Source organism: Aquarana catesbeiana, linkage group LG13 (assembly GCF_042186555.1).
Source record: "Aquarana catesbeiana isolate 2022-GZ linkage group LG13, ASM4218655v1, whole genome shotgun sequence".
NCBI lineage: Eukaryota > Metazoa > Chordata > Amphibia > Anura > Ranidae > Aquarana > Aquarana catesbeiana.
In genome coordinates, this window is record NC_133336.1 from 183,029,190 (window position 1) to 183,049,162 (window position 19,973).

The 19,973-nt window shown below is 41.7% G+C and overlaps 1 protein-coding gene across 1 annotated transcript; it reads left to right on the forward strand.

The window, feature by feature from the left end:
• The first annotated feature begins 288 nt into the window (after window positions 1-288).
• LOC141116617 (uncharacterized) lies at window positions 289-11,460 on the forward strand. The gene is made up of 4 exons (XM_073609010.1): window positions 289-640; window positions 3,567-3,815; window positions 7,984-8,072; window positions 10,996-11,460. The coding sequence occupies exons 1-4, from the start codon at window positions 289-291 to the stop codon at window positions 11,014-11,016; spliced, it is 711 nt and encodes a 236-aa protein (XP_073465111.1). The 3' UTR covers window positions 11,017-11,460.
• The last annotated feature ends 8,513 nt before the right edge of the window (window positions 11,461-19,973 follow it).

Consider the following 19,973-nt stretch of genomic DNA (forward strand, 5'->3'; position numbering starts at 1 on the left):
GTGTGGGGGCACAGTGCCTCCCCCCTCAGTACAGGTGCGGTGTGGGGCATTCTGAAATTGGAATGTATTAGTGTTTCACCGACACTTCCCTGCACTGCTCTGCTGATGGGGAGAGAGTCGAGTGCCAGCAAAAGAGGCTTCATGTTCTGCTTGCAGCACCAGTGCCGGGGGTTGCCTACCCCTGATGTAAACGCACAATATATAAAAGACTATTCATATCTTTAATGCTTTATAAATGGTTTTTCATCCCTTCTGGATTTTTTTTTCTTATCTTTTTTTTGTATAACTATGTATCTGAATAAAACTAAACTGCAAAATGTTTTTCCAGCTCTGCTCTACAAAAACGTTGCTGCCAATCCTGAATATACTGCGGTTTCATCAGAGATTACTTTGTGTGGATTTTCGTGTATTGATGATGTTTTTTATGATCTTATAAAAAAGCCTGACGAGTACCTTGTGTATGTGTTTTGTAATACCTGGAGACAACAGCGTTTCCGAAAAGGAATCAATGTGAATAGAAACACTGGGTGTTGCATAATCCAAAATGTGCAGAAAAGTGACAGCGGATTCTATGACTTGTTCGCGGCTAAGGAAAGTGGAGATCGAGTAAATGTTTTGCATAAGGAATGTAGAGTCATAGGTAAGTGCATTATTATATTTTCCCTAATGCTCCATCTTCCAACTTGGCAGTAATTTAAAGGGGCAAAATACTTGTATGCATACCCCCCCCCCCCTTTTTTTTTTTTTGCCTGTAGGATGCATTTATATGAAACTAGTTCAGCCAATTGTTCTGGAAGACCTGAAGGATAGTAAGCCCTCTGCTGTGGAACTCTGCTGAATTGATTGCCCTATTTAACTAACTCTGGCACTGAGGAAAAGGGAGTGCAATGGGATGGCATGTCTGGGCATCAAAAGCTAGACATGCAACTCTGAATCCAAAGGTCCACATTTCCAACAATCTACCCTGTAGGATGAGGACTGGTCGCAACCCTACTAAGTAGTTACTTTGGGAATAAGTAGAGGGACAACCTTTTGCTCACAGCAAAGTTCTTTTGCAAATTGGTGACTGGTACACCTAGACCCGTGACTTTAGGTTGTCAGAGTGATATCACTCTTCAGTATTCATAGGGTAATGGTCCTCAGGGGTGTACAAGGAGAGGGCAACAGCAGGTTTCAAGGGATCAAATGAAAAAATAAAGAGAGGTGGAAGAGTTCTTATAATGCTGTATTTGGGATGTATTTGTTTATACTGTAGTATATTTTCTTTGAAAAGAGGAAAGTATGCAAAAAAGGAATCAACTTACATTTGACAAGGTTGCAAACAGCCTAACTGCATGGTAGATGTAGCCTTCCAGGTGTGTGTGTGGAGAATACCTCTGTCTTTATGCAGAAAGAAGGTAGGTCACTTTCGATGCTTTAGGGAACCTGATCCTAGTTCCTCTTAGGAGAAATCAGGGGGTTGGTGAACAGGTCGTAGAGGAGAAAAAATCCCATTGCCTATTTAAACGGCAGATGTGCCTGTATTAGCACATATTGTTGTTTAGGAATGGTCAAAGTCATGGAACGTATCTTAGATGATACAATAGAAAGTTCCTGACAGATCCAAGACAGTTGTGAGAAAACTGAGGTTACAAATTCTGTGTACAGTGTTGCCTAAGTACAGAGAAATTGGCATGTGTCTATCATTGGATCTGTTCGGTAATACAACATACAATCCTGAACATGTGCCTCAAGAGGGGAGAACATAGTCCATCAACAATGAAAGAATATAGACAGTGGATTTGCTTTTTAAACAAGGGAAGAAAAGAGATGAGTTTTCACAGTATAGTTGCCTGGTGAGGAATAGTTGGAAGAGAATGTTTAAACTATCCCCAAGGCCAAGTTCCAGCTATGTGGCTTGGCGTAGCCTTGGAGATGGATTTTCGAACCAGTCTATCCCAGGTGGATTTGTAGCAACTAGCTCAGTACTTTTGGTCTTATGACCATCTGTTTCCAAACACCTTAGTGCAGGTGACCCAAGTAGCCAAAGGGTGGGTATGGTGGGAGAGTATGGGGTGCCACAGGTGGGTGGGGGGGAATGAGAGGGGCAGATGTGAGGGGGTAGGGGGAATGGCAGAGTGAGAGGGGGTCTCTCCTGAGAGGGATGGGGGTTCAGAGAATCATCTGTAAATGGTGAGTAATAGTGTAGAGTGTGTCATGCACCCTTAAAGCTTTAATAGCGAACTGTCAAAGCCTGGAGGAAGGCTGTGCTTGATCCAGGGGTTCCAAAGTTTCTCAAATTTAGATACTTTGTCTAGATATACTGCTTCAGTTTTAGCATGAATCACTGCTGTGTTACTCTTTGTTTAACTGATATTATGGGTAAAGAGGTAGATTTCCATGCCTTTGCTATGGTTTGTTTCACTGCAGTAGTGAAGAAGAGCAGGAGTTTAAACTGGCGGTGAGTTAATCTTTGTGGTTTGCTGTTCAGGAGAGCTATGTTTGGGTCAGGTAGCAGGGTCACACTGAACATGGTGGAGACGATCTTGAAAACTCACTGACCAGAAGATTTGGGCTTTTGGGCATTCCCACCAAATGTAAACATGCGTTCCTGGGGATTTACATCCTCTGAAGCAATTGGAAGGGTAGTGGGGGAATTTTGATATCCTGGCGGAGACCAGATGCCGCCTGGTGAGTACCTTATAGTTAGTTTCAAGGGCCAATATGTTTGAGGCTGATTTGGTAGCTTGCCAGATTTGAGCCCAGTCCATTGCGTTCCTTCGTAGGTCAAGAACTCTCTCCCATTTGGTAGTATAGGACGGGAGGATGAGATGGTGTGTGAGAGCAGTTGTGCGTATAAGTCGGAGATCGAATGATAGTTTTCTATTTAAGATACGTTAATAGTTTAGTTTATTCAGCATGAAATGAAGCTTAGTTATGTAGCATGAGGCTGTATATTCTGCAATATTTACATTTTTGGTAAACTCATTTAATGAATCCAAGCTCTGCAAGCTGAGATAACATGCACTGCATTTATGCATTCACACAAAGTTCAGGAATATTCCTTTATCCCAATGTTTTGCAAATCTAGTGTATGTACACTACAAACTGTATGATTGAATCGGTTCCGATATTGCTGTTTTACTAACCTGACAGCTTAATATTCTAAATACGAAACCTTCATTTTGTTTGCAAATATTAAAGATTCTAACTACTAGCAAGAATGAGTCCTTACGATTAAAGAGCACCTGTCATTTCAGATCCATCATGGCAGCGCCTGTTAGCGGTCATCCACTCACCTGCTGCCGCCACGCCCCTCACCTTGTTGTCACTGCCGCATCACCAGCCGTCCCGTTAAAGTGAGTCAGAATGTCGGTGAGTCAACTGTGGGTCAGAGGAGGAGGAGTTGCTGCGGGACAGAGATGACAGTTGCTCTTAAAAAATTATGATTTAAATCGAGTTGATTTAAATCAAATCCACCCTGGTTATGATATAATTTATTGGCTCTTTGAGTAGATTGTGGAATACCTGTTGGCCATACCCAACATAAAGCATGAATGTTGAAATCTTCATCTCTTGTTTTATAGATCAGATCAGAAATGTTACCATCACTCCTGGAACATGGGGAGAGAACATATCTCTGAGTGTTCACTATGAGGGGGATTCACCAACCCACATTATCTGGAGTAAGAATGGAGGACTATGTCCCGAGGGTCATTTCCTAAGTGATGATAACAGCACTCTTACTCTTCCCGGAAGTGCTGCTGGAATATACACAGCGACTGTAATGAACCCTGTTAGTAACATGAGCGTGGAGTACACTATTCTATCTACAGGTAAGAGTAGATACAGAACATGCTGTATATATTTTATGTTTTGTCCCTGTATCTGTTTTTCTTATGTGCCACCGTGGTCACCATTATCATCTGGCTGTTGCCTTCCTTTTCATGTTTATTTTTCCTTTCAGTTCATGTTCCCATTTTGTGTAAGTATTTTATTATATCTTTTCATGTGACAACACTGAAGAAATTACACTTTGCTACAATGTAAAGTAGTGAGTGTACAGCTTGTATAACAGTGTATATTTGCTGTTCCGTCAAAATAACTCAACACACAGCCATTAATGTCTAAACCGCTGACAACAAAAGTGAGTACACCCCTAAGTGAAAATGTTCAAATTGGGCCCAAAGTGTCCATATTTTGTGTGGCCATCATTATTTTCCAACACTGCCTTAACCCTCTTGGGCATGGAGTTCACCAGAGCTTCACAGGTTGCCACTGGAGTCCTCTTCCCCTCCTCCATGGCGACATCATGAAGCTGGTGAATGTTAGAGACCTTGCGCTCCTCAACCTTCTATTTGAGGATGCCCCACAGATGCTCAATAGGGTTTAGGTCTGGAGACATGCTTGGCCAGTCCATCACCTTTACCCTCAGCTTCTTTAGCAAGGCAGTTGTCATCTTGGAGGTGTGTTTGGGGTCCTTATCATGTTGGAATACTGCCCTGTGGCCCAGTCTCCGAAGTGAGGGGATCATGCTCTGCTTCAGTATGTCACAGTACATGTTGGCATTCATGGTTCCCTCAATGAACTGTAGCTCCCCAGTGCTGGCAGCACTCAAGCAGCCCCAGACCATGACACTCCCACCACCATGCTTGAGTGTAGGTAAGACACACTTGTCTTTGTACTCCTCACCTGGTTGCCACCACACATGCTTGACACCATTTGAACCAAATAAGTTTATCTTAGTCTCATCAGACCACAGGACATGGTTCCAGTAATACATGTGCTTAGTCTGCTTGTCTTCAACAAACTGTTTGCGGGCTTTCTTGTGCATCATCTTTAGAAGAGGCTTCCTTCTGGGATGACAGCCATGCAGACCAGTTTAATGCAGTGTGTGGCATATGGTCTGAGCACTGAAAGGCTGACCCCCCACCCCTTCAACTCTGCAGCACTGCTGGCAGCACTCATATGTCTATTTCCCGAAGACAAACTCTGGATATGACGCTGAACACGTGCACTCAACCTCTTTGGTCGACCATGACGAGGCATGTTCTGAGTGGAACCTGTCCTGTTAAACCGCTGTATCGTCTTGACCACTGTGCTGGAACTCAGTTTCAGGGTCTTGGCAATCTTCTTACAGCCTAGGCCATCTTTATGTAGAGCAACAATTCTTTTTTTCAGATCCTCAGAGAGTTCTTTGTCATGAGGTGCCATGTTGAACTTCCAGTGACCAGTAGGAGAGTGAGCGGGATAACACCAAATTTAACATACCTGCTCCCCATTCACATCTGAGACCTTGTAACATGACCAGTGTAGATAAGATGTCCCACCTTGTTTTGTGTTTGCCCGACCATAAGTACTCACCACCCCCTTGCTATTAACTAAATTAATGAGACCACACATGAACTGGAATTTCAATGGCCATAGCAGCCTTTTTATTAACAAAAACAACTTCTCAGCCTGTTGGTCTTTTGACGGCACCCAGAATTCCAACTTGTAACGCTGCGGAACCTTTTACCATAAAAGGCCTCCAGCCGTGACACACCAGCTCAGAGACAACCCACACCCACAGTGCAACCCTTATTAACTGGAACACACCAGAGGGGCACATACCACCGATGAGTCCCCCACACTACCATCTCAACCGTATTTCCTGCCACCGTCAAAGACCAACCACCACCTCACGATCAGCTGCCATGACGTCCTCTGCTCATATTGCACCTGCAAAGAGATAAAGCAAACAAACAAAACAAAACACAGGGAGGGTGGGAAACTGCCTGCTTGTCACCTGTCCCTTCTCTGCTGTCCAGTAGACCCTACCTATCCCTTAAATAACTACCACAAACCCCTCCTCATCCTGTTGCTCCAACCAATCCACCTCTCCCCCATTCTCCACCTACAATCCTTAACCCCATAGTTGCTTCCCCTTCTCACCTGTCATGCCGGCCCTGCACTATGTTTCATTTTATTTTCTCTCACTCCGGGCCTTACTCTAACGAGTGACATGACACCGGAGAGGGAAAATTGCTATTTGAGCCCAATTTTGACATTTTCACTTAGGGGTGTACTCACTTTTGTTGCCAGCAGTTTGGACATCAATGGGTGTGTGTTGAGTTATTTTGAGAGGACAGCAAATTTACACTGTTATACAAGCTGTACGCTCATTACTTTACATTGTAGCAAAGTGTCATTTCTTCAGTGTTGTCACATGAAAAGATAGAATAAAATATTTTCAAAAATGTGAGGGGTGTACTCTCTTCTGTGAGAAACTGTGTGTGTGTGTATATATATATATATATATATATTATTGTAATAAATATAATATATATATATATATATATATATATATATATACACACACACACACACACACACAGAGGGGACGGAAAGTATTCAGACCCCCTTAAATTTAATTTTTTTCCTCATTAATGTACACACAACACCCCATATTGACAGAAAAACACAGAATTGTTGACATTTTTGCAGATTTATTAAAAAAGAAAAACTGAAATATCACATGGTCCTAAGTATTCAGACCCTTTGCTGTGACATTCGTATTTAACTCAGGTGCTGTCCATTTCTTCTGATCATCCTTGAGATGGTTCTACACCTTCATTTGAGTCCAGCTGTGTTTGATTATACTGATTGGACTTGATTAGGAAAGCCACACACCTGTCTATATAAGACCTTACAGCTCACAGTGCATGTCAGAGCAAATAAGAATCATGAGGTCACAGGAACTGCCTGAAGAGCTCAGAGACAGAATTGTGGCAAGGCACAGATCTGGCCAAGGTTACAAAAAAAATTCTGCTGCACTTAAGGTTCCTAAGAGCACAGTAGCCTCCATAATCCTTAAATGGAAGACGTTTGGAATGACCAGAACCCTTCCTAGAGCTGGCCGTCTGGCCAAACTGAGCTATCGGGGGAGAAGAGCCTTGGTGAGAGAGGTAAAGAACCCAAAGATCACTGTGGCTGAGCTCCAGAGAGGCAGTCGGGAGATGGGAGAAAGTTGTAGAAAGTCAACCATTACTGCAGCCCTCCACCAGTCGGGGCTATATGGCAAAGTGCCCCGACGGAAGCCTCTTCTCAGTGCAAGACACATGAAAGCCCGCATGGAGTTTGCTAAAAAACACCTGAAGGACTCCAAGATGGTGAGAAATAAGATTCTCTGGTCTGATGAGACCAAGATAGAACTTTTTGGCCTTAATTCTAAGCGGTATGTGTGTAGAAAACCAGGCACTGCTCATCACCTGTCCAATACAGTCCCAACAGTGAAGCATGGTGGTGGCAGCATCATGCTGTGGGGGTGTTTTTCAGCTGCAGGGACAGGACGACTGGTTGCAATCGAGGGAAAGATGAATGCCTTCTCCAGAGTGCTCAGCACCTCAGACTGGGCCGAAGGTTTACCTTCCAACAAGACAATGACCATAAGCACACAGCTAAACTAACGAAGGAGTGGCTTCACAACAACTCCGTGACTATTCTTGAATGGCCCAGCCAGAGCCCTGACTTAAACCCAATTGAGCATCTCTGGAGAGACCTAAAAATGTCTGTCCACCAACGTTTACCATCCAACCTGACAGAACTGGAGAGGTTCTGCAAGGAGGAATGGCAGAGGATCCCCAAATCCAGGTGTGAAAAACTTGTTGCATCTTTCCCAAAAAGACTCATGGCTGTATTAGATCAAAAGTGTGCTTCTACTAAATAATGAGCAAAGGGTCTGAATACCTCGGACCATGTGATATTTCAGTTTTTCTTTTTTAATAAATCTGCAAAAAACGTCAACAATTCTGTGCTTATGTTATATTGCAGCTGGGCTGCAATATAACAAAGAGTGAAAAATTTAAAGGGGTCCGAATACTTTCTGTCCCCAGAGAGAGAGAGAGAGAATTTTAAATTTTTAAATTGTATATATGTATATATATATATATATATATATATATTATTGAACCTTCATATCATAATCCATGTAATATTTAACTCAGTTGTACTCTTGTTTTACAGCAAAAACAACAAACCATCAAGAGATGCCTATATATGCCATCATAATTGTAGTTTTCCTTGCTGTAGCTATTGTAGGCCTTGTGATTTGGGTAAGTATCTGCCTTCTCTACACATATATTACATTACATGTAGGCTGAAATTATTTTCTGCCTTAGCCTGCAGACTTGTTAAACCCATATAAATCAACAGAATAATTCTTCAAGGGACAACATTATATCTACCAAGGGGCACCACCTATGTCAGTGCAAAAAAGGATTATAGCATTTTTTGTAAATAATTTTACAAAAAAACATTGCAACTTACATTTTATCCCAGAGAAAGGGTCCAAAAACATATCATGAAGAATTGATAAGCAAAATTATGTTAGGAAGTGTAGTCTTTATCAACTAAAGAACAGCTAGGGCTTCATGCAACTGAAACCCTTAAACCAGATGTAGGCCACTATGACAGACCCAACCAGGACAGGGGCTTTTGGGGGGGGGGGGTGCAGGGTGGCCTACTGACCATGGGCCCTGGCTTTTGTGGGGGCTCTATTCTTTGGGAGGTATGTGCCTTTGGGACACTTTGTGCTATATGGCATGCTATCCTTAAAACATATAGTGATTTCTGGTGAAGGATTACTGTGTTAATTGGGAAGGGCTGTATCCTCCATATTGAGTAGTTGTACACATGGTAGAAACAAAGAAAGGAGGCGCCTCTGGGTGCAGACTTAAAAACAATTTTAATAAAAAGAGCAGCAACAGAGATTGCACTCACATTTGTGTTGAGTTAAAAAGGCATTTGAGAGTCCCAGATCTAACTGGAGGGGTCCGTGAGGTCGATCATCCCTGCCATGGATGTGTAATCAGACTGGTCTTTCAGATGCACTGTGTCCACCGGCCGGCAATGATGGAGGAATACCAGAATGAGACTTGGAAGGCAAACAGCAATCCAGGCGAGGGGCGATGACATCACACACATGTGACGCGTTTCCTGAGTCAGCAAGCCGTGAATGGCATGGCGGCTGCACTCCTTTGTCAAGCTAGTTACTATGGGACTAATGCAGAGAATATATGGGAGGAAGTAAGGGGAGTGGTCATGAGAGGAAGCTGTATGGGACAGGACGTGTAAGAAAAAACACAAAACACATGTACACATGGAGAAGCTGACGTGCTGACGTTCCGCATGTACCGTCTGCAGGACGGGTGATTGCTTTAGCCGGCCGGCTGATTTTATGCTGCTTTGATTCTACTACACTGTAAGTGTGTTTTAACTTTCTAAATAAACGGTAGTTACCAGGATTACGCTATGGTGTTTCCCTTTTTTCTCCTGGTGAACCTCTGAATGGGAACCATCCCTTTATTCTGGAGTTGTATTACACCCCTCCGTGGTGTGATCGATCCCCTGTGGCTTTGTGGAGCAGTGTTTTCCTCATCCTCTCTGGATAAAGGCAGTGGAGTATTGGTGTCCAACTTTTCCATCCAGTTAAAGGCCCCGACCGGGTTAAGGTCGCAAGTTCCTTTGGGCTTGCCTTATTGTAAGCGCGCATTTCTTACTGAGCTATCACGGAGGTGCGGTGGTGGAATTATTTGCTTTATCAGATATTCATTTCACTTGGAAGATCCGAATTGATCCTTAAAGCTTTATCACAACATTTATGGACTAATTTCACTTTATTAATGCTGTATCAGTGTTGGTTTATTAATGTATGGGTATACACTTTTTATGTTAACTTTCTTTATGTCATCATTTTTTAAAGTCAATTTCTATATACTATACTCACTCTTGGGATATCAGCGCTGCTACTTTTGTTATTATTTATGTTGGTGTGTGTATCTCACATAGAGCGGCTGCTTTTGCTAGAAATTTGTAGTCATTGATTTGATAGCTTGCATGGTTTTTCACAACATTCTATTTTTTGTGTTATGATTTGAAAGAAATCCTTTGTTTTATATAGCGCGGTATTTTCCTATTATAACATGTAGTACAATTAGTAGCCCCAGGCGTCCCTTTTCATCTTGTTGGGCATGAATCCCTTGTGATCCGGCCACTCTGGTGGTGTCCGAGGCTCCAGTCCAGAGGAGGGGTTAGCCAGGCAAGCTGTCAGCATGTCCATGTGTGGGGGCAGAAGGTCAGGGGGTGTGGCAAGGCAAGCTCGCATTCGGAGGGTCCGCTTCTTTATCAGTCAGGTTTTTTATGCCTTTCTTTTTTTAGCAGCCTTTGTGAGAATATGATTTCTGATTGATAAAACTGTCACCGTAACACGAGAGACGGGTTAAACCACACAGAATCCAGGAGCAGGTTACCCGGGTGCTGCTTCCCTTGGGGGGGGTCTGGGGTGAGCAGAATCCAGTGTGATAAGCTTTGTAAATTGACTTTTACATACAAAATGCATCACAAATCTATACCCTTACACATAAAGTAAATTTGAGGCACAAAACATTTAGCAAATTGAAAATAAAAATGTTTGAATAAATCTGGAAACAATTCTTGGGGAAATAGGTTTTTGTTAATTGACCCCAATTTGTCCCCCTTTCCTTTTTTTTCCTTGGCTCTGTATAAACACAAATGCTGTCACGTGACATCTGATATTCATTGTTTTCTGAAATAATGTATTTATCACCCTAGCAGTACGCTAAGGCTGCATTCACACCTGAGCGTTTTAAAGTCGCGCGGTTTTACTGCTTTTTGCCGCGATTTTGTTCAGTTCACCAATGTAAAAGGCAGAAAAACGCCTGTAATCTACCCCAAAGAAGCTCATGTTCTTTTTTGAGCTTAGGGCGTTTTTCAGGCATTTTGCTTCAGGTGACAAAATGCTCAGATGTGAACAGGTGCCATTGAAATGAATGAGATTTTGCTTGTTGGGTGTCTTTCGGGCGTTTTATGAGCGTTTTATGAGCTGAAAACGCTCAGGTGTGAATGCAGCCTAAGATGTAATGTATTTATATATATTTATTGCATTCTATTGTAATTCTGATTTAATATTTTTCTTTACTAATTCACTTTTAATTTTTTTATTTTATCTCTTCCTAGTTGAGGAAACGCTATAGATAGAGAAGAGAGATCTGACAGAATGGTATGATAAGAGACAGATCTTGTACTGTTGGTTGGAGAGTGAAAGACTGGGTCCGATTTACACTATTGAGCGGGTACAAAGTCCATAAGGTTTACAAAGCTGGTGAAGGTTCACCTGTTTCCTTTACATGAACTTGAAGGTCATCGTACTCCTCTGTTGACTATGAATGGTGCTCCACCTACAGCCCTTTGGCCACAGCCAGCAGTCAATGTTTGCCCTTCCTGGGTGCCTTCTTATACTGGAAACATAATTTTAGTGTTGATAGGACAAAATTGCCAAATTGTTGGAACTGATAAAAATTGATATCTATGGAGCTTTTATATAAACTAAAATACTGTATGCCTTCTGGAGGAGTAAGTTGCAAATGGATCTCTATTAAGGCAGATAAAGATTGTAAAACCAATAAAAGAACTGGACAAATGCCTGAGATTTTAGTATTTATTTATTACAGGTATTTATATATCGCCAACAATCTACACAACTATTTACATACGGTATTTGCTGCACATTCACATCAATCCCTGCCCTCAAGGAGCTTACCATGTCTTATCTCACATTCATACATATATAGGGCAAATTTAGACAAGAGGCAATTAACCTTTCAACATGTCTTTGAAGTATGGGAGGAAACCAGAGTACCCGGAGAAAACAAATGCAAGCACAGGGAGAACATGCAAACTCCGTACAGGTTATTGGGATCATTGTTTTCATCAGCACATTAACCACTTCAATACCTGCCCAATTTTAAATGACGTCCGCAGATGGGATCTCCCATCCTGGGCGGGCATCATATGACGGCCTGGGCTTCCCGGCCGTCTAGGGGGCGTGCGCCCGCCGCGTTTCTCGGGACCCGGTGCGTGTGCCCAGCGGCCGCGATGTCGGCCGGGCACCCGGGATTGCCCGTTAACCAAGCAGGACCGTGGATCCGTGTGTAAACATACAGATCCACGTCCTGTCATGGTGAGAGGAGAGCGATCTGTGTTCCCAGTACAGAGGAACACAGATCGGTCTCCTCCCCTTGTGAGTCCCCTCCCCCTACAGTTAGAATCACTCCTAGGAAACATATTTAACCCCTCCTCTCCCCCTAGTGGTTAACCCCTTCCCTGCCTGTCACATTTACACAGTAATCAGTGCAATTTTATAGCACTGATCGCTGTATAAATGACAATGGTCCCAAAAAATGTGTCAAAAGTGTCCGATGTGTCCACCATAATGTCGCAGTCACGAAAAAAATCGCAGATCGCCGCCATTACTGGTTAAAAAAATAAATAAATAAAGCATTTTTAGAAATGCCATAAATCCATCCCGTTTTTTGTAGACGCTGTAATTTTTGCGCAAACCAATCAATATACACTTATTACGATTTTTTTTACCAAAAATATGTAGAAAAATACGTATCGGCCTAAACTGAGGAAAAAATTTGTTTTTTTTTTAAAAATCGGGATATTTATTATAGCAAAAAGTAAAAAATATTGTTTTTTTTTCAAAATTGTCGCTCTTCTTTTGTTTATAGCACAAAAAATAAAAACCGCAGAGGTGATCAAATACCACCAAAAGAAAGCTCTATTTGTGGGAAAAAGGGGCGTCAATTTTGTTTGGGTACAGCGTCGCACGACTGCGCAATTGTCATTTAAAGTGTGACAGCGCTGAAAACTAAAAATTGGTCTGGCAAGGAAGGGGGTGAAAATGCCCGGTATTGAAGTGGTTAACCAGCAGGACCTGTGGGGGTAATTCCTGCCCAAACCTGTTTAGGATTGCAGCATGCTTGCTGAAAAATTTGCTGCTGGCTCGTAACAGCCTAGAAGGGGATCTGCAGGAAACAAGACACAAAGGAGAACAGCGCCAATCTAAGTGCAGCAATGTAAAAACAGTTATTTCAAAGTAGACAATTGGTAACTCACAAGATCTAGCTTTGTCAGTGCATTGGAATATTAAGGAGGTTCATCCAGTCACTATGGGAAGGCGGTCCGCTCGCAGGTGGAGAGGCAGCTGGTAGTCCGGCTGACGCTGGTGGCTCCCAGCGCTTCCAGACTTTCAGAACGGCTCTGGGGCAGCGATACTTGTCCTTTCCGGGTGGAGAAGGATTGGGGAGGAGCGCGCTTGCATGCTTGCTGGGGAGAGGATCATTTTTGGTCATCCTGTGTAACCATTTGTTCAAAAACTCAACTCTGACCCTGGAACAGGAATGGACATTTATGACCTCTGGTGCAAGAAATCTTTAACCATGGATCAAGGATGCAATTCACTGGGACCCAACGGACCCCCACCCAGCAGTGACAAAAAAAGAAATTAAAAAGTCCCCTTTAAAAAAAAGAAAGAAAAAAATGTTCTTTAAGTGCACTGTGTTCAGGCGCCAGACACAGTGCACTATGGGAAGCGCTACGTCAATGCAATCACAAGATTGCAGACGTGGCGCTTAATTTGCGGGGTTTTTAAGCCGCCTTGCGTCGATCGCTGCTTTGCGCTGCTTTGTTAAAGTGAGGATGAGGCAGGAGAGGAGCGGACTGACACATCATACAGAGGACGGCGTATGCAGGTAGGACCAGAGACCGATCAGCTTCACTGTTTGCTGTATATAAAAAGAAATTATGTGGGTGAAGGATAGAGCAGGGAGAAAAACCAATGTGAATAAAGAGCTCTGGAGAAAGGGATTGATTATAGCTCAACCTGGCTACACTACACGCATTGTACTAGTTTTTTTCCATGTTTGGTTTAAGGGCAAACAGCAGTAATCAAGGAGGAGATTTTTATACACAGTGACTGTCACACACAGGCAGTGCTAAATATGAGCAGTAAGGGTTGCTTTGCTGTATGAGTTTACATGTGCATGTGTATTTTTTTTATTTCTTTTTTTTTTTTTAACATATAAAATTTTACATTTTGAAAAAACATGCCTGTGCACATATAGTTGTGTATGAGGCTGCATTAGATTGGGCACAGTGAGGCTGCATTAGATCGGGCCAATGCTGTATCCTGGCCTAGGCCAACAAGGCCCAGGCCTAGGGCAGCACTTTGCAGGGGGGCAGCACAGAGAGAGTCCCCGCCAGCTTGCACCGTTTATTTTTTACCATCCCTGTCCCATTGCAGAGATTTCCCTTCACTTCCTGCCCCATAGCCAAATAGGAAGTGAGAGGAAATCTATGCAAATTAAGGGAATACATTGTCCCCTCCCCCCACCAAGCCCTCAGAACTAGTGTCCACACGTGAAAATTTTAGGGTGGGTCCTAAACAGCAAGGGGTGTGGCCTTGACAGGAAGGGGTGGGTCATATTTAAATTAGGGGGTGCGCGAGTTTAGTCAGGCCTAGGGCAGCACAAAACCTAAATACACTACTGGATCGGGTACAGTGAGGCTGCATAAGATGGGCACAGTGGCGGCAATTTATGGGCATAGTGGCGTCAATTGATGGGCACAGTGGCTGCATTTGGCACAGTGGCTGTGTTTGATGGGCACAGTGGCTGCGTTTGATGGGCACACTGAGGCTGCAATTGATGGGGGCTTTTTCAGAATTTTTCAGTTTGTTTGCACCCCCCCAAAAATTTTGAGCACCAGCTGCCACTACCGTGTACAGGACACCGAAAACCAATCACCGCCTTCAGGCTTTCTAAGGGCGTAAAATGGTGACTTCACTTCCTCACTACCTATCACAGTTTCGGAGGCCATGAAATGACAAGAATTACTTTGAACCCCCAAAAATTATATATTTTTTTAAAGCAAAGGCCCTACAGATTAAAATAGTGGGTGTTGCAATTTTTTTTTCCACACAATATTTGCGCATCGATTTTTCAAACGCAATTTTTTTTTGAAAAAACACACTTTTTTAATTCTAATGCACTAAAACACACTATATTGCTCAAATGTTTGATGAAATAAAAAAGATGATCTTATGCCGACTACATGGATACCAAACACGACATGCTTTAAAATTGCGCACAAACGTGAAGCGGTGACAAACTACTGTTGCTGTCAAGATAAATAAACCTGTGCTGCAGTTGAATGGCTTACCTGCTAAGCAAATGATGGTTAACAAAAAAAACAAACATTACAGTATAACATACCATACCTGCAAAGCAAATACAATAAAACATAGTAAAAATAAAACAGAGAGAGAACGATAGATATAGAACAATAGTGAGCGAACAGTAGAGCGGACAGTAGAGAGCGAACATAAGAGAGAGAACAATAGAGAAAGAGAAGAAAAATACAACCACAACTATTTTTGGATTTTTTATTTTATATTGTTTTTTGTGTTTTTGTGTTTTGTTTGTTTTTTTACTTTTATAAAAACTGTAAAAAAACTGTAAACTGAACGTTGCAGATAATGGTCTCTCAAAATGTGATGGTCATCACATCTTTCGAGACCCCGGGACCCTGTGTTAGTGTGCCTAGGACTGTGTGGTGCTGTACCCTACGCTAAAACTCCACTAGTGTGTGGTAGCGTTTGAAACAGTCACCAATGCAGAGACCAGGTTGGTCAGGACAGGAGGGACAATAAAAGCGGGTGTCACGCCTAAATCCGCATTTGCTGCAGACACGACATCTTTTTTGGGGGTTTCTTTGGGTAGGGGTACCAGGGAGGACAAAAGGAAAATGCCTCTCATGCAGCCGGCTCACTGCATTTGGATTGGGAAGTTGGGCAAGAGCACCGTCTGGAAACAGAAGGGATCTGACGATCTCTTCCTGGAATTTAAGGAAGGATCCAGTCCGTTCTGAAGCTTTATATAGCACAAAAGCGTTCAGCAAAGCCAGTTGAAAGAAATAAACAGCGTCTGGCCTTATGGGCAATTAGGTATGGTGCCAACAACTGGTCGTTGAGGTCCACCCCTCCCATGTTAAGGTTGTATTCGTGGACACAGAGGGGTTTCTCCACAACACCAGTCGCCGTAGTAATTTGGACTGCCGTGTCTGCGTGAAGGGAGGACAGAACAAAAGCATTCTTGTTATCCCTCCACTTCACTGCTAACAAATCATTACACTTCAAGCAGGCTCTCTCCCCTCATCTAAGTTGGGATTCTACAAGCCGTTGGGGGAAGCCCCGACGATTAGATCGCACGGTGCCACATGCGCCAATTCCATAATCAAAAAGGTGACTAAAAAGTGTCTCACTCTTGTAATAATTGTCCACATACAAGTGGTACCCTTTTCCAAATAAGGGCGATACCAAGGGCGATACCAAGTCCCACACATCTCCCTATGTAGTCAGGGCAGTTCCCCGGCTATACGTAACTATCTTTTCCCTCGTAAACCATAAAACTATATGTATAGCCTGTGGCCCTGTCACAGAGCTTATACATCTTGACCCCGTATCTGGCACGCTTGATGGAAAGATACTGTTTGAATGACAAGCGGCCAGAAAACGTAATCAGGGACTCATCAACGCAGACAACTTGATGGGGAGTAAACAAGGCTGCAAAACGTTGGTTGAAGTGGTTTACGAGGGGCCGAATTTTGTAGAGCTGATCAAATTCAGGGTCACCCCGAGGACGACGGAGTTCATTATTGTTGAAATGCATGAACCGCAAGATCTGCTCGTATCGTGCCCTGGCCATGGAGGCAGAGAACATGGGCATATGGTGAATTGGGTCTTCTTCTTGGTGGCAGCGGGACACTACTGGTGCTTGCCACTTTGCCAGCTTGAACTGCACTTATGGGACTCGCCACGTCACCAAGTGTTACTGCAGTGCTGGATGTACGACCAGGATGTACTAGGCCGCTGATGCTTGCCAGTTCACCAGAAGGATGAGCAGCGCTAGTACTGGATCTCTGCTCCATACGAGGGACCTGCGGTTCTTGCACCTCAACGACAGCAGAAGAAGTTTGGGGTCTGGTACGCCTGACCTTAGCAGGGACCACAACTCCGTCGTCAGAGCTATCTGTCAGGCTGCTGCTGCTGTCTACAGGTTCGTATTCTGAGCCTGAATCTGACAGATGAGTGACTTCACTATCTATCATGCTCAGAAACGTGTAGGCCTCTTCACTACTGTACCTTCGATTTGACATTTTGGTCTCTAAATTTACTGGTATAGTAGTGAGACTCACAAGAAAAAAAGCACCTGACTGTCAGCGACTGATTCAAACGCTACCAAAAAAACTGTTAGCGTTCGCAGGGATCAGGCCTGACTCTGCGAACACTGCATTTATGTGCTTTGTGTTTTTGTAAGTGACAGTGATCGATTGATACTGTACTTGGGTGGGCTGGACTGGGCTGGGCGGAGGGGCTAAACTCAGGTGCTAGCAGGAATCTGGGCTGATCCCGCTAACACTGCGTTTTTGGGAACCCTAAACTACTGGGGACGCTAGTATAGATCTGATCGGATCATATATCGATCCGTTCAGACACTATACTACTAAGGGAGGCGTATGGTGCGTGCGTGGATATTAGCGGTACTTGCACTGATCTAATGCTGCCTGGGGCGACGCAGACCCTATCTGATGCTAAAACCTAACTTTGATCACCCGCTGGGTGATTAGGGGGTTAAACCTTTATTGGGTAATATATGGCGGGTGCCCTGACGCTATAAAAAAATATCTAGCTAACCTGTGTCACCCGTGACACTTATACAGTGATCACTGGTGACAGGGGGTAATCAAGGGGTTAAATCTTTATTAAGGGGGGTTAGGGGGGTTCCCTAGACCTATCTGAGCCGAATACTAGTTACCCTAACACTGATTAGTGTGACTAATGACACCAGTACAGCAATAAAAAAAAATCTGAATGCTGCACTGGGTGACACAGTGACAGGTGGTGAAGGGGTTAACTGGGGGAGGGGGTGATCGGGGGTGAAATGTGTGCCTACGTGACCTGGTGTCAGTGCAGTGTTGTGCACTTACTCTGAGATGCTCTCTCTCTCCTCGGTCTGGAACAGAAAAGACCGACACGAGGAGAGATGACATCACTTCCCCTGTCAGTGTTTATAGTTACACAGACAGGGGAAGGATCTCATTTTCCAGGAGCGATCACCAGGTCCAGCCCAGATTTCATTGGCCTGGGCCTGGGGATTGATCGGCTCTGGATCGAATCCGATCATTGTGGCCACAGAGGGGGCACGGTCGCGCGCCCGACGTAACATAACGTTGATTCGTCTGCCTGTGGCATTCTGCCGTAGTAAAACTGCGGCGGCTGGTCGGGAAGCGGTTAAGGGTAAAAGTTTGTTGCCATTCCACAACAGACATGTGCAGGATGAAAAAATTCGTTTAGTTTCGTTTCGTTATTTAACTAAATTCGTTTAGTTAAATTCGTTGCATTCATTACATTCGTTTTCGGAATTTGTTTCGTTTCGTATTCGAATTCGAAAAAATTCGTCCGCATTCGAAAAAATTCGACCGTATTCGAAAAAAACTATAAAATTCGAAAAAATCCTAACACATTCGAAAAAAGCTGTCAAATTCGAAAAAATTCTACCACATTCGAAAAAAACTATCAAATTCAAAAAAAATTTTACTACATTCGAAAAAAATATCAAATTCGAAAAAATTCTACCACATTCGAAAAAACTATCAAATTCGAAAAAATTCTACCACATTCGAAAAAAACTATCAAATTCGAAAAAATTCTACCACATTTGAAAAAAACTGTCAAATTCGAAAAAATTCTACCACATTCGAAAAAACTATCAAATTCAAAAAAAATTTTACTACATTCGAAAAAAATATCAAATTCGAAAAAATTCTACCACATTCGAAAAAAACTGTCAAATTCGAAAAATTTCTACCACATTCGAAAAAAACTATAAAATTCGAAAAAATTCTACCGCATTCGAAAAAAACAATAACTGAATTTGAAAAAGTAAACTATATATAACCATTTTGCGAAATTTGAAATTCCTATAGAATGAAATTGAATTCCAATAGAAAAGATTAGGATAGAATAGAAAGTATAAAAGAATAGCATAGAAAAACAATAGAACAGAATAGAAAAAAATATAATATATTGTATTCTAATCTTTTGTATTTGAATTCGAATTCATTCTGTACCAAATTCCAATTTTGGAAGATGCTTAAATATATATATTATATTTTTTTTCTATTCTGTTCCATTGTTTTTCTATGCTATTCTTTTCTATTCTATTCTAAACTTTTCTATTCGAATTTGAATTAATTCTATGCGAAATTCGAATTTCTGAAGATGGCTTCTAAAATTAGAATTTCATATAGAATGAATTCGAATTTGAATAGAAAAGATTAGAATAGAAAATAATAGAAATAGAATAGACTAGAAAAACAATAGAACAGAAGAGAATAAAATATAATATATATATATATATATTATATTTTTTTCTATTCTGTTTCATTGTTTTTCTATGCTATTCTTTTTTATTCTATTCTAAACTTTTCTATTCGAATTTGAATTCATTGTTTATGAAATTCGAATTTCGGAAGATGGCTTCTGAAATTCGAATTTCGTATAGAATGAATTTGAATTTGAATAGAAAAGAATAGACTAGAAAAACAATAGAACAGAACAGAATAAAATATAATATATATATATTATATCTTATTCTATTCTGTTCTATTGTTTTTCTAGTCTATTCTTTCTACTCTATTTTAATCTTTTCTATTCAAATTCATTTTATACGAAATTCGAATTTTGGAAGATGGTTTTATATATATATATATATATATATATATATATACTATTTTTTCTATTCTGTTCTATTGTTTTTCTATTATTTTCTATTATATTCTGATCTTTTCTATTTGAATTCAAATTCATTCTATACAAAATTCGAATTTCGGAAAATAGTTATATAGAAATAGAATGAAATCAAATTCTAATAGAAAAGAATAGAAAGAAATATTATTTATATATATATATATATATATATATATATATATATATATATATATATATATATATATATATATATATATAAATGAATAAAAAAAAATGGAATTTGGTACAGAATGAATTTGAATAGAAAAGATTAGAATAGAAT